The 14103-nt window shown below is 40.6% G+C and overlaps 1 protein-coding gene across 1 annotated transcript in view; it reads right to left on the reverse strand.

Annotated features, from left to right (window-relative positions):
• LOC126236242 (ATP-binding cassette sub-family C member 4-like) overlaps positions 1-14103 on the reverse strand; it is a 180777-nt gene that overhangs the window by 33789 nt on the left and 132885 nt on the right. Inside the window, exons 18-19 of the mRNA XM_049945385.1 lie at positions 11685-11805; positions 8078-8248 (exon numbers count right to left, since the gene is read on the reverse strand). Of these exons, the coding sequence (XP_049801342.1) occupies positions 8078-8248; positions 11685-11805 (292 nt within the window). The remainder of the gene's footprint in view (positions 1-8077; positions 8249-11684; positions 11806-14103) is intronic.

A 14103-nucleotide genomic window follows, 5' to 3' on the forward strand; every position in this document is an offset into this window, starting at 1 on the left:
TCCACCCTGAATATTTTTTTCGTGCGAGTGGTGGTTTCCGAGATATTTAGTTGTCGTAAGTTAAAAAAAAGGAAAAGAAAAAAGATATCCTGTATGTACCAAATATATTTTAAAAAATTGTAGGTGCGTCCAAGCGAACGTTCGTTAGAGTAGGTCTACCGTTTAAAAATTTGAAATAAATCGACCATGAACTTTTTTGGATGTTTCGTTAATAGCCTTAACCAACAAATTCTCTTTGTATGGTAATATAGATAGAGGTCTACCCCTCTGGTTCTTTCCTTGCATCATCCGTTCAAATTGAGTTCTCATCAACTACTCGTGTCGTAATACAAGGTGGCCAAAACAGAACCGGGCCTGTGTGACTTACACAGACATGACCTTGTAAAGGAAAAGGAAAAATACACATCATTCAAGTAAAAAATAAATAAGATTAAAAAAAATGCTGACAACCGTATTTCGATGCATCAATCAGGAGCTGCCACAGTTTTGCGTTTCTCTTGCATGCCCTGTCATTACGTCGGAGTGAGAGATAGAGAGAGAGAGGACCAAACGTATTTAGTGACCAGTTGAATTCAACGCAAAATGATAAGACAGCGCACGTTCATTGTCGATTGTTACGTGAAGCATAGTTCGTGGATAACGTATACGGAAAAGAAGAGTTTAAGATTGGAATTGTTTTGGCAAAGCCTCATCATTAGCAAATAAAAGCCGCAACGGACCGTAAGTAATTCGAATACTAGAACACATTGCTCCCGTATTGTTGTAAATACATTCCGGGCGAGTTTGATTTTGCCTACCCTGTATGTGTCTAACCATTCTGTTTCTTCAGTTCATTATGTACTCTATCCGGTACTTCTTGTAGTGGACTTGTTGCAAGAAGTCTTCACTCCTTATTCGACTAATCCACCTAACCTTCAACCGTCTCCTGTAACGCCGCTTTTCAGGCTCCCAACAATATCATTTATATCTTCCCCATTGTCCCTATTTCGCTCCCATGTAGAATTGTGTACCAAACATAGCGATTCATTGTTTTTACTTTCTGATCTAAGGCGTCATATCTTTGGACGCTAGCAGCTGTCTGTAAGAAGACCTTTTCTCTCGTGTGACCCTTTTCTTTTGTGGCTCTCTTGCACCTTACTTCTTTATCTACTCTATTTCCGAGACGGTAAAAATGTTCTACCTCTTCGGTTGTCTCTCATCCAAGTATAACTCAAGCATATCCACGTACTGCAATACACCAGTATCATAGTCTTTATTATAATAAGCACACGAACAAAAATAATACTAATCAGCTAGTACGCATTCCATTGTATGTAGCTTCCAACTCCGAATCTGTTCTCTTTTGGCCAGTACTGCTATGTCACCAACGAACTGTATCTTTCCGATTTTCTGTTCGTAGCGAACCGCGCCCATGAGCGTATTCAGTAAAGTGCGTGATAATCAAACTGCGCCATGGTCTGGTATTAAATACCTAGACTCTTCGCAGCGTCTCAAGGAATTAGGGCATGTAACAATATTGGTGTTCTGTCCGTATGGTGGGGACGTTAAGCTTGGCGACCCTTTAGTACTACTTGAGAGGAGTAGCACCAAGTTTCACCCTCTCCCTTCTACTGCCATCATACAGTGCAAGCGTTACACTACACTGTTCGCAAATCTGCTACAATCACCCATACTCTAAAGACACACTTAAGATGCCACTCTCACACACAGTGTAGAAGAAGGATATCGTGTGTGGTGGAAGAAAACACTTTCCGATTTTCTGTTCGTAGCGAACCGCGCCCATGAGCGTGTTCAGTAAAGTGCGTGATAATCAAACTGCGCCATGGTCTGGTATTAAATACCTAGACTCTTCGCAGCGTCTCAAGGAATTTAGAAAGGGAAGCAGTATGTGCCTGTTCTATTATTAAATGTATTTATTCACCACAAAAGTTACAATGATTGACACATTTCAGAGTGTGGTAGGAAGAGCTATAATTTTATAAAAAGCAACCGATGGAATAGTGTGTGGAATTGTTGACAGAGACCAAATCTGATACACAAGTAGATATGTTACAGAAGTACGTCAGATCGAGTTCGACTATCAGACTGTGCTACATGAGAGTCAAGATACAGAAGTACCATGAAGAGGAAGAGTTCTGGGTGTCCGAGCACGAGTGATGCACATGTGGATTGGGTGCAACCGGCGTTTATCGAGAACCCAACCAAATCAATCCGTCTAGCGTCTCAACAGTTTCAGCGACCACCAATAAGGTTGCTCAGGGTGCTACACAAGAGACAAGTTTCATGCTTGCTAGATGCAGCTGCTGTATGGGCTTCAACCTGATGATTTGCCAAAGCGCGAAGCAATTGCAGCTGAGGTTCTGAGATGCATCGATGATGACCCAGAATGTCTGAAAAAGGTTGTATTCATGATTAAACGGACAGGCTGAAACAGTTTTCATTTCCCCAGGTCAAAGAACGGCAACCTGAAATAATGCGGCAGCAGTATGGTGACCCTACTCACTGGGCCTCGATCGCTAGGAAGGCTTTGGACGACACATTTCCAGGTCACTATATTGGCTCAGAAGGACCCAATTCCTGGCTCCCAAGGTCTCCAGACATATTCCAATTAAATATTTTGATTTTAGGCATTGTGAAGTATGTTATTTACCAAAAGACGGTGCGAGACCTGCAGGATCTACGAGTTCGCATGAGAGCAGTAACTGCACACGTTAATGAGGACATGCTAGAGTGGACATGGAAAGAAGCAGGATAGGGCTTAGATACATTACATGCTACTGATGGAGTACACATTGAACGCTGTTAAATGGCTACTAAAGATCTTTATGTGCGTGTGAACATTATGCTGCAAACTGAACCTTTCTACCTAACCCCATTTCGGAAATATACATGATCAAAGTTATAACTATCGTTCTTGAATGCCCTATATTTTGACAACAAAATGTATTCCTAATTAAAATGTTCTTTAATCAACTGGTGTTGTTACAGCTGTCACTTTAAAATAACACAATAAGGCAAACTCGGGATTGAGCTGAATAAATACATTTAATCAGAGTCCAGATGGAAAATGTTGTTCTTTCTAAAATGTTTCAGGACTGCAGACACAAGCAAACAGAAAATGACTTTATTTATTCAGGAGGTTGAACCTACAACTGAGAAACTCCCATATGACTTTTATTCCTTTCTTTCTGTATGTAGAAAACAGCTCCTACATCGAGATGGCCGTTTAGTTCCCTCATTGCCTCATCAGTACACAAATAAAATGCCAGTCCTGACAGTGAGCAACTATACTCTACACTTATCCCGACTATGGCCACATGTTTACTTCTCGTCAGCTTGCTACTGGCGTGGATTATATCACACTGCCGAAGAAAATATATTTTATTCCTGTCCACATTATCAAAATATGTCTCTAAATCAGTTGTTAAGTCCAAGATCACTTGATAATTAAATCAAATTACTGCAAAAAGAACATTTAGTCTAACAAAACTTGCATATAATACAAAGAAAAAGTGAATAAACAAGGAAGAATAAAACTTTTGGGAAAATTAAAAAGGGGAATAAATCAATCCTGGTCACAGACATAACAAAACACAAATATTTCAAGAAAATAAAACAGATAGATGATTACGAAAAAAGAACGCGCTCTAAGAAAGCAATGTGAAAGCCCACCCTATTTATTTAGTAAAATGTTTGAGTGGATCGAAAACAAGATTCCCTAAATAACTAAACAATGGATTTCTATTCATATTTTCATGTCCAAACGAAGGGTTAGAAATGGACAAATGGGAGTCCCGGTATCAAATTACTGACCAGCGTGAGGTTTAGTTGTTTAGTTCTGCCAAAAAAAAAAAAAAAAAAAAAAATTAGTTCTCCGTAAGTAATCAGGGTAATTATGAAAAGATTAGTGATCTTAGGGGAAACTCTAGTATTTCACGAGAGCTGTTGCAATGAAATGTCAAAACACAGCGTACGTTGAAATGTCTCTATATTCACTCGATTTATTCTATATGCTCTTAACAGTAACAGAATACCGATCGGTATTTACATACGTTGTACGCTATTTCATAGTTTCTGAACGAAACTTGAAAATTAAAAAAAATTAATAGGAGAACTGTCAAATTTTCGTGAAGTGATTTGTCTAAATGCAAAGAATAAAACAGAGAAAAATTTGACACGCCTTTGATAGCTCTATGTTTAACCTAGAATTTTAAAAAGCGCTAGAGGATATTTGTCTGGCAGAATTTCTCTCGGAGATCTCATTACGTCACTCACGTAGGAGCATCACGGCAGGTGTACAGTACATGATTTCAAGTGTCATTCAAAGGCATGTCACATGTTTCTCTGATCTGTTTCGTTTCTTACTTTTAGACACATCATTTTCTGAAACATTGTACCACTCTTTTTTATTTTGGCGAAATGCTTTTATCTTATTTTATCTGGAAATTCATAACAGGCTACGATGCTGGTTTTATGCTCTGACCAATAAGTAAGAAACTGAAAATTCTGAGCTAGCATGATAGTAGAAATTATCTCAATACATCCGTCTCCACTGAGACGCGTCTCAAAGCTCAACAGCAACATGCACTTACCTGTATAGCTGATATTTTTTTATTTAATAAATCTGCTTAAGGCGGGCTACTTCATCCTAGCTTTGAATACAGTTAAAATGACTGGATATGTTTCAGAACGTGGTTCTTAAGTGAACACATGTGGAGGTATGAAACACGTGCAAAAACTGATTAAACTGAGGCACGGGGAGGGGGGGAGGGGGGAGGGGGAGGGATAATAAATTTTTCAAACCCCAGCTACACTAACTCATAATATAATGATCGTTACCTGGTTCCAGGACAACAACCTTCATGCACAAACACAATGCAGTGGATCATTGGTCTTTATATTCCCATCTGCCGTTACAGACAATAGAAAATCACAGCGTATTATTATTAATTCCTGAAACTTTGTTTTACTGTTGGAAGAGCATTGAGATAATTCCTTTTAATGCTGACTGAATAAAAAATGAATATTGATCCCCACCTGTGCTAATGAAGCGAAAAACGTGAACAAATGCCCAAGATTCCCGACATTAAATATGACACCAAAAGACATCATGGACAGAAATTTAATCCTCCCTGATCTAAGAAACAATATAATTTACAATCATGTTAATGCTGCACCAATGTGCAAAGCCAGCACAACCTCTCCATAATCCAGTACGAAGTAGCTTCAGTATGCCTATTCCACTATCACAGAAATATGGGGTAAATCGGCTCATCCAGTCACCACGGGAGGAGAGCAGACTGCCTTTGTATGTCGGTCATGAGACCACCTAAAACGAGTTCTGCCTTCTAGCTTTCCTATTGGAAAGCTTCAGTCAAAGCTCGCACGATTTGTCAAGAAAAACCTTACTGTTTTCACACAGAGATGCACTGCTGTAGCAGACAGATAGGTGACTACAGGTCTTTGCGGCAGACAAATGCCATTGCGCTCATAAACAAACGGTACGACAGGTGTTTCGCACGAATGTCTCTGTATATAGGCTCTCCGCGTCAAAGCAGAGGCCTTTCATATGTTTCTTTCCTTATTTCCCCAAGTTTTCTGTATATTGTTAATCACAATGTTCAAATTTCTTCTCAAGCAACTGGAAGCTCTTCTGGTCTACTTTCAAACTTTCCCTTCCATTCTATGATAAACTATTCTTTATAAATATGGGACTACTGTTGCATTTACTTACACCTTTACAAAATGGTTCTAATGGCTCTGAGCACTATGGGACTTAACATCTTAGGTCATCAGTCCCCTAGAACTTAGAACTACTTAAACCTAACTAACCTAAGGACATCACACACATCCATGCCCGAGGCAGGATTCGATCCTGCGACCGTAGCAGTCGCGCAGTTCCTACACCTTTACACTCTTGTGACTGTTGATTTTCAATCTGTACGACGACAACAAAGTATGCCAACACATAGATTGTCTTGTAGAGGCAGACTCAGCACCAACAAGTCAGCGTGTGAAGTTGTTAGCTAGTAATCGCTTAAAGAGGGTTCCTTGTCCTCCCTCGTCTCTTGTTGTGATGAGAACAGTTTTTGCAGAAGAATATCATTCAATTTGTATGGAGTTTGCCAATAATAAGCTCAATTTTACAGTAGCTCTTTTTCTTCTGCCTAGCAGCAGATTTCAATGTCCATGATGTTCTCTATTATAACACCATGTAAGAACAAATGGAATGATGTGGATCGAACTCACCAAAAACTCTTTTATAATCTCAGTTCATTTACCTGAACAAAAACGTCTAACAGAAACAACATATTAATGCTGAATAGACAAATATCTTGGACGTTTACACAGTCTGTGCATCTAAATGGTGGCACACGATAAGTCACCTGATTTGTTATGTGAATAACACATTTGTTATTGACAACATTTGTAATTTATTGATGTAGAAGTAAAGAATAGGGCTTGGAAGTACAACCTAATGAATCATATGTTCAGCATGACTGCCATTTTGATTTGCAACTTCTTCAAGTCGCTCACGTGCATTTGTAACAACTCTCCGACACAAATCTTCTGGAATGGCGCAGCATAATTCCACAATAGTGGCCCTAAGTTGCACTACATTTTCAGGTTTTCTGTGGTGCACCTTCTCTTTAAGGAACCCTCAAAGGAAGAAATCACATGAGTCAATGTCCGGGCTGTGGGGCGGCCACATTCCTCCTCCTGCATGACGTTCTGGAAATCTGTTTGACATTACCCTAACGCCAAGTCTTCGTTTAGGAAATCAAGCACAACGTTGGCAATATGGGGGCGTGCCCCATCTGCATCAACCATTGTGACGGCAATGGAAGACATGAGGCCATGAGTTGAGGAAAGAACTGCTTTTGCATCATGTGTAAATAGCGTTAACTGGTTACTGTAGCATCGAAGAAGAGTGGACCGATGATTCCATGGCTTGACATTGAGAGCCACATGCACACTATCTCCCCATAGGTGTCTTTTGTGTGGATTAATCGCAGAGGTTCACGTGCTCAGAATCGAACGTTCTGTTTGTTCACAACACTGTTCACGTAAAAATAAGCCTTGTCAGAAAACCATATGTTGTGTAGCACAGCCTCTTGGTCTTGCATGATTGCCCACCCTGCAAACTGCAGGCTCCGCTCCTTGTCTCTCGTAGTAAGCCTATGCGCCACTGTCATCTTGTATGGATACAAGCGAAGGTCGGATTGAATAATTCTTTGTGCAGATCGGCCTGATATTCCCAGCTCGTCACTAGCTCTTGTTGCTTTACTCAGACTATGAGTCAAAGCCACTCGAACTGCTTCAGTGTTTTGTGGCGAACTTACAGTACGTGCATGTGGCCACCGACACTCCAAAATAGAGCCAGTAACTTCAAATTTTTCGATGCAATCTGCGTATTGTCTGTGGGCTGCGAGCTCACCGTGTGCCAAAATGAGCACGAAACCTTCTCTGTGTCAATGTAACGCTGTTCGTCGCCAAGAACAGTAACACAATCTTCGTCTTTTGTGCGACGGGCAACCATACTTTGTCCACCATCGCGACAAACTGAAATGGCGGACTCACAACGGAAGCGATGAACTCGCAACGACGTCTGGCGCTATTTCCATTAACTGCACGAATTTGAGCGCAGAATTTGAAAGCTACTGCCCCAATAGTATAGTTGTAGGGTCAAAATTCAATCAGGCGACTTATCGTGCGCCACCCTGTACTATCCAAGAGTACCGCCTCAAGATTTACATATTTCCTAAACTGCTTTCCCGCTTCTTCAACAGTTTCCATTTTTGTTGCCAAGTATTAGCTCTCCATAGAGCAACACCTTTAGAATGTTTCTGTAGGCTTTATCTATTGAAAGCTGTCAGAATATTAAATACAGTGAGTTCTGACAAAATTATCTTAAAAGATGAGGTAGTGCGGTTTTAACAAAGTGCATCTTTATGTTGAGTGCTTATTGGCACCTACGAAAATATGGTGACCATTGCAATTAAAAAACAGGCAGTCGCTCTGAGTAGCAGTTAACACAAAAGCTAGACTGTAGAATAGTAGGACACAGATATAATACCTGGAGGCGCCTCAAGCAGTGGTTCCTCTTCCAAGCCAAGGTACTCCATGACTCGCTCCACAGACATCATCTGGTTGGCCACTTCTGCCGACTGCCGCATACCGAATTGAATCATGCCTGTAAGGCTCATGGCTTGCGTTATTGCGAGCCCGACTTGCCCACTAAACAGATCTGTAAGTGTTTCATACAAATATATATTTTTTGTTATTGTGATTACTTATACATAAGTTAAAGTTACTGCAGTTAGAAATATCTGATAATCCTGCAATCGTACACTGAATGCAGAGACAAAGGGGCGCTGGCAAGGGGGCTATAGCATCCATACCCCTTTGTGTCTCCATTCAGCTTACGATTGCAGGGCTATAGCGCACCCCCCCCCCTCTCCTCCCCAATGGAGTATCATATTACACTGGATAAAATGACTTCAGAAATCAGCGAATATAGCTTATTATCTAAACTTCACCCCCCCCCCCCCCCTCTTTGGCTGGCTTCTAGAATCGCTTCTGATTGTGAATGGTTTCTTTCATCGCTTTCATTGGTGACCTTACTTGGTGAAATGTTAGCATTAAATGCCAATTTCAACTGTCCAAAGTGGATAAAAATAAGTCTCTGAAGAGTGTACTACTGTTGTGTGAAGTGATCGTATGGCATTAGTGGCCGGGAGTCCCCATGCGGGGAAGTTCGGCCGCCGTATTGCAATTCCTTTTTAGTTGACGCCACTTCGGCGACTTGCGAGTCAGTGATGATGAAATGGTGATGAAGAACACACAACACCCAGTCATCACGAGGCAGAGAAAATCCCTGACCCCGCCAGGAATCGAACCCAGGACCCCGTGCGCCGGAAGCGAGAATGCTACCGCAAGACCACGAGCTGCGGACTGTACTACTGTTGATGAGAAATGAGATGACGTCTCCTTCAGAAAAGCAGCAAATGAGTCGTCAAGTTTAACATTCCCTTTCAGCAGATAGTTCAGCTTGCCGGCGTGCGTTCAACCTATGAACAGGTGCAATGGCTCTTCCTCCCCCCCCCCCCTCCCCAAGCAACGACCACCACTCTCTTCACGTTTTAGAATACGCACTGGCTGCCTTGGGTCATGTACTTATTTCAATCTCTTAATTAAAATTATATTAGAACAGACATGGCTGGTATTTTATATGTGTCATTTGAACTATTCAAACATTTTCGTGTGATACCACTCTACATAAAATGCTGTGCCTGTCATCTATTGCATGAAAAACATGTACCCTACAAGCCACATATTTTGAGCTGCCTCTCTTTAAACTTTCTCCATATATAGGCTGAGTAATTTGTGGGAAAGGAGTGAGACAAGGTTGTAGCCTCTCCCCGATGTTATTCAATCTGTATATTGAGCAAGCAGTAAAGGAAACAAAAGAAAAATTCGGAGTAGGTACTAAAATTCATGGAGAGGAAGTAAAAACTTTGAGGTTCGCAGATGACATTGTAATTCTATCAGAGACAGCAAAGGACTTGGAAGAGCACTTGAACGGAATGGACAGTGTCTTGAAAGGAGGATATAAGATGAACATCAACAAAAGCAAAACGAGGATAATGGAATGTAGTCAAATTAAATCGGGTGATGCTGAGGGGAATAGATTAGGAAATGAGACACTTAAAGTAGTAAAGGAGTTTTGCTATTTAGGGAGTAAAATAACTGATGATGGTCGAAGTAGAGAGGATATAAAATGTAGGCTGGCAATGGCAAGGAAAGCGTTTCTGAAGAAGAAAAATTTGTTAACATCGAGTATAGATTTAAGTGTCAGGAAGTCGTTTCTGAAAGTATTTGTATGGAGTGTGGCCATTTATGGAAGTGAAACATGGACGATAAATAGTTTGGACAAGAAGAGAATAGAAGCTTTCGAAATGTGGTGCTACAAAAGAATGCTGAAGATAAGGTGGGTAGATCACGTAACTAATGAGGAGGTATTGAATAGGATTGGGGAGAAGAGAAGTTTGTGGCACAACTTGACTAGAAGAAGGGATGGGTTGGTAGGACATGTTTTGAGGCATCAAGGGATCACAAATTTAGCATTGGAGGGCAGCGTGGAGGGTAAAAATCGTAGAGGGAGACCAAGAAATCAATACACTAAGCAGATTCAGAAGGATGTAGGTTGCAGTAGGTACTGGGAGATGAAGAAGCTTGCACAGGATAGAGCAGCATGGAGAGCTGCATCAAACCGGTCTCAGGACTGAAGACCACAGCAACAACAACAATGTGTGGCTCTCTAACAAGTTAAACGCATCAAACAAGACTACGTAACAACTGAAATCTGTATGTGTCTTGTTGCAAGCTAAATTTATTTTGAATAAATCGAGTTCAAAGTGCATTCCATTATTTAATTTTTTATTGTTCCCATTGTTCAGAAAATGATGAGGGATTCGTAAATTTGCATTTTGAATATGTGTTATACTGCGTCTCTTGCACTGTAGTCGTCTTTTTCCGGTTATCAGGTGCCTCCTTAGTTATGTAGAAAACCATACATACGCAAACTATCACACACATTGTTTGTTTGTGAAACACCACAAAAACACATACGTACCGGTAAATATTGCAGATGGCAATGAGAATAAATTCTCGAAACTCGTCTTGCTCAGCACGAAAAAATACGTAATTGGTGCTGTGTTTAAGCCGAGAACGTTTGGGTTAGCGAACGTGTCAAGTAGCGCTACATGCGGCCAAACGACGAGACACGCTAAATGTGGTTCGACAAATATGTCATGATGATCACAACAGTCACGAATAGAGACAGGTTGGAAATGGTTGTCATTGATCATGGTAACTTTATTCGAACTCATCTAGTGACTGCCATTAGCCGCCGCACCGAGTAGACCTTGGCAGCGGCAGGAGATATGACACTAATTGTTCCAACTTTGACCCAATTACCGGTTCAGATCCACTCAGTAGAGCGCCATGGTGTCAAGAAATTTACCACGTAACATTTGTAAACACTACTCACATCAGTTTTTCCTCTACGAACACTTTTCTGTAAAGCGCGAATCGCGGGAAAATTATGAAAATGTTAACGCAAAATCGAATGCGAATTAACATTGTGGACATAGGGCATTTGACAAGACCCATAAAAACGTTAATTCTGGGAAGGTAAAAGCAGGATTCTACTGTATTTCTTTTTAGAAATAACATTGCTAAATGGAGTGGACTATATAATGACGACCAGAATATTATTTGAGAAACATGTGTAAGGTACAAAAACATTGTGGCCCCATCCTCATTTATATACTGTAGTAACTCTGCAAAACATGAATGGTCATGTGTTTTAAGCAAGTTAAGGCATTAAGTGAATTAGGCAAGATGAACAGTTTGAAATACAAGTTCTTGAAGCATTAAGGCAATATATCTACTAAATAATTAAAATATAAAAAATATGAGATTTCATGCTGCTGTTGACACCATTTTCAAATAACGGAGACAACTTCTGGACCAAATCTTAATTTTTAAGCAGAGCATGTTTTGAGGCAAAAACAAGCAATGACCAATACTATGAGTACATTCAGTAGTTTCTGCATAGTTACTGTTTCTTATCATTGATCATAACTGCATTAACTTATAAAATAATAATTTACACGTACCTTCCAGAAATAAGAAGCTGAATGAAATGAATGCCATGTAAATGGTAGACATAATATCTAATGTGAATCCAAATGTCTGTGACGTCGTCAAAAACATATACCAAGCTGAAGTGTGTAAATCCTGAAACATGATACAGTAAAAATGTAACCATTCACTGTTATCTGATTAGTGTTAACAGATAATTCCCTAATGTAGGCAAAACGATTTACTATATTCATTATACAATTTCTATAATTGTATTGAAAGAAAAGATTACTTAAAAAACTCTCAAATTATGAGATACGATGGTTGGTAAGTACTTACACTACTGGCCATTAAAATTGCTACACCACGAAGATGACGTGCTACAGACGTGAAATTTAACCGACAGGAAGAAGATGCTCTGATATGCAAATGATTAGCTTTCCAGAGCATTCACACAAAGTTGGCGCCAGTGACGACACCTACAACATGCTGACATGAGGAAAGTTTCCAACCGATGTCTCATACACAAACAGCAGTTGACTGGCGTTACCTGGTGAAACGTTGTTGTGATGCCTCGTGTATGGAGGATAAATGCGTACCATCACGTTTCCGACTTTGATAAAGGTTGGATTGTAGCATATCACGATTGCGGTTTATCGTATCGTGACATTGCTGCTCGCGTTGGTCGAGATACAATGACTGATAGCAGAATATAGAATCGGTGGGTTCAGAAGGGTAATACGGAACGCCGTGCGGATCGCAACGGCCTCGTATCACTAGCAGTCGAGATGACAAGTATCTTATCCGCATGGCTGTAACGGATCGTGAAGCCATGTCTCGATCCCTGAGTCAACAGATGGGGATGTTTGCAAGACAACAACCATCTGCACGAACAGTTCAACGACGTTTGTAGCAGCATGGAGTATCAGCTCAGAGACCATGGCTGCGGTTACCCTTGACGCTGCATGACAGACAGGAGCACCTGCGATGGTGTACTCAATGACGAACCTGGGTGCACGACTGGCAAAACGTCATTTTTTCTGTTTACAGCATCATGATGGTAGTATCCGTGTTTGGCGACATTGCAGTGAACGCACATTGGAAGTGTGTATTCGTCATCGCCATACTGGCGTATCACCCGGCATGATGGTATGGGGTGCCATTGGTTACACGTCTGTCACCTCTTGTTCGCACTGATGGCACTTTGAACAGTGGACATTACATTTCAGATGTGTTACGACCTGTGCTCTACCCTTCATTCGATCCCTGCGAAACCCTACATTTCAGCAGGATAATGCATGACCGCATGTTGCAGGTCCTGTACAGGCCTTTCTGGATACAGAAAATGTTAGACTGATGCCCTGGCCAGCACATTCTCCAGATCTCTCAGCAATTGAAAACATCTGGTCAATGGTGGCCGAGCAACTGGTTCGTCACAATACGCCCATCACTACTCTTCATGAACTGTGGTATCGTGTTGAAGCTGCATGGGCAACTGTACCTGTACACGCCCTCCAAGCTCTGTTTGACTCTATGTCCAGGTGTATCAAGGCCATTATTATGGCCAGAGGTGGTTGTTCTGGGTACTGATTTGTCAGAATCTATGCACCAAATTTGCGTGAAAATGTAATCACTTGTCAGTTCTAGTATAATATATTTGTCCAATGAATACCCATTTATCATCTGCATTTCTTCTTGGTGTAGCAATTTTAATGGCCACTAGTGTATGTTCAGGAGGTAAAATTCCATGTACTATCAACAGACACAGATAACTGCAGAAAAACATTTATAGCTTTTAGAAAGGTTCTTTTATTATAGAGTACAAGGAAGATAGGGAAGGAGGGGCATGTTGTTCATGCCTACTGTTCATAATTAATTAATTGTACTGAAAACTATATGCAGCAGCATTACTAAAATTGCACAGTAAAAACAATTTTATGATGTCAAAAATAAATAAATAATCAATAACTAAATAGCAAATAAATCACTTAAAAGAAAACCACCTACAGATTCATTTATGGTTTTCCTCCATACCATACTTGAATCCTGCTTTCCTGGGGTAACAGCCCAGAGACCCACTTAGTTTTTAAATTGTCAAAATGTCAAAGAAGGGAATCTGAGCACTGTGAAGGCACTTTCTGTCCATGGCATGCCTTTATAAAAGTGTAGTCATAAACAATGTGAAAAGCTTTTAAAGACGTTACAGTGTAGGATGCGCTAAGAAATAATTGTTAACAAAAAATTCGGTACATTGTGACACATATTCAAGCGACCCACCAGTTGCAATTAGTGTCAGTTGCATAGCATAGGTGATAGCTCATGAGACTGCTCAGCCTTTGGTTTAGGTTTGATTCTTCCTACTGTCCAATGTTCAATTATTGTATTGCTCTCATATTCAGTTTTAGAAAACCAAACAAAGAACATGTTTGGTGACACCGTCTGTGGTGGGCTGCT

The sequence above is a fragment of the Schistocerca nitens genome, chromosome 2 (assembly GCF_023898315.1).
Source record: "Schistocerca nitens isolate TAMUIC-IGC-003100 chromosome 2, iqSchNite1.1, whole genome shotgun sequence".
In the NCBI taxonomy this organism is placed as follows: domain Eukaryota; kingdom Metazoa; phylum Arthropoda; class Insecta; order Orthoptera; family Acrididae; genus Schistocerca; species Schistocerca nitens.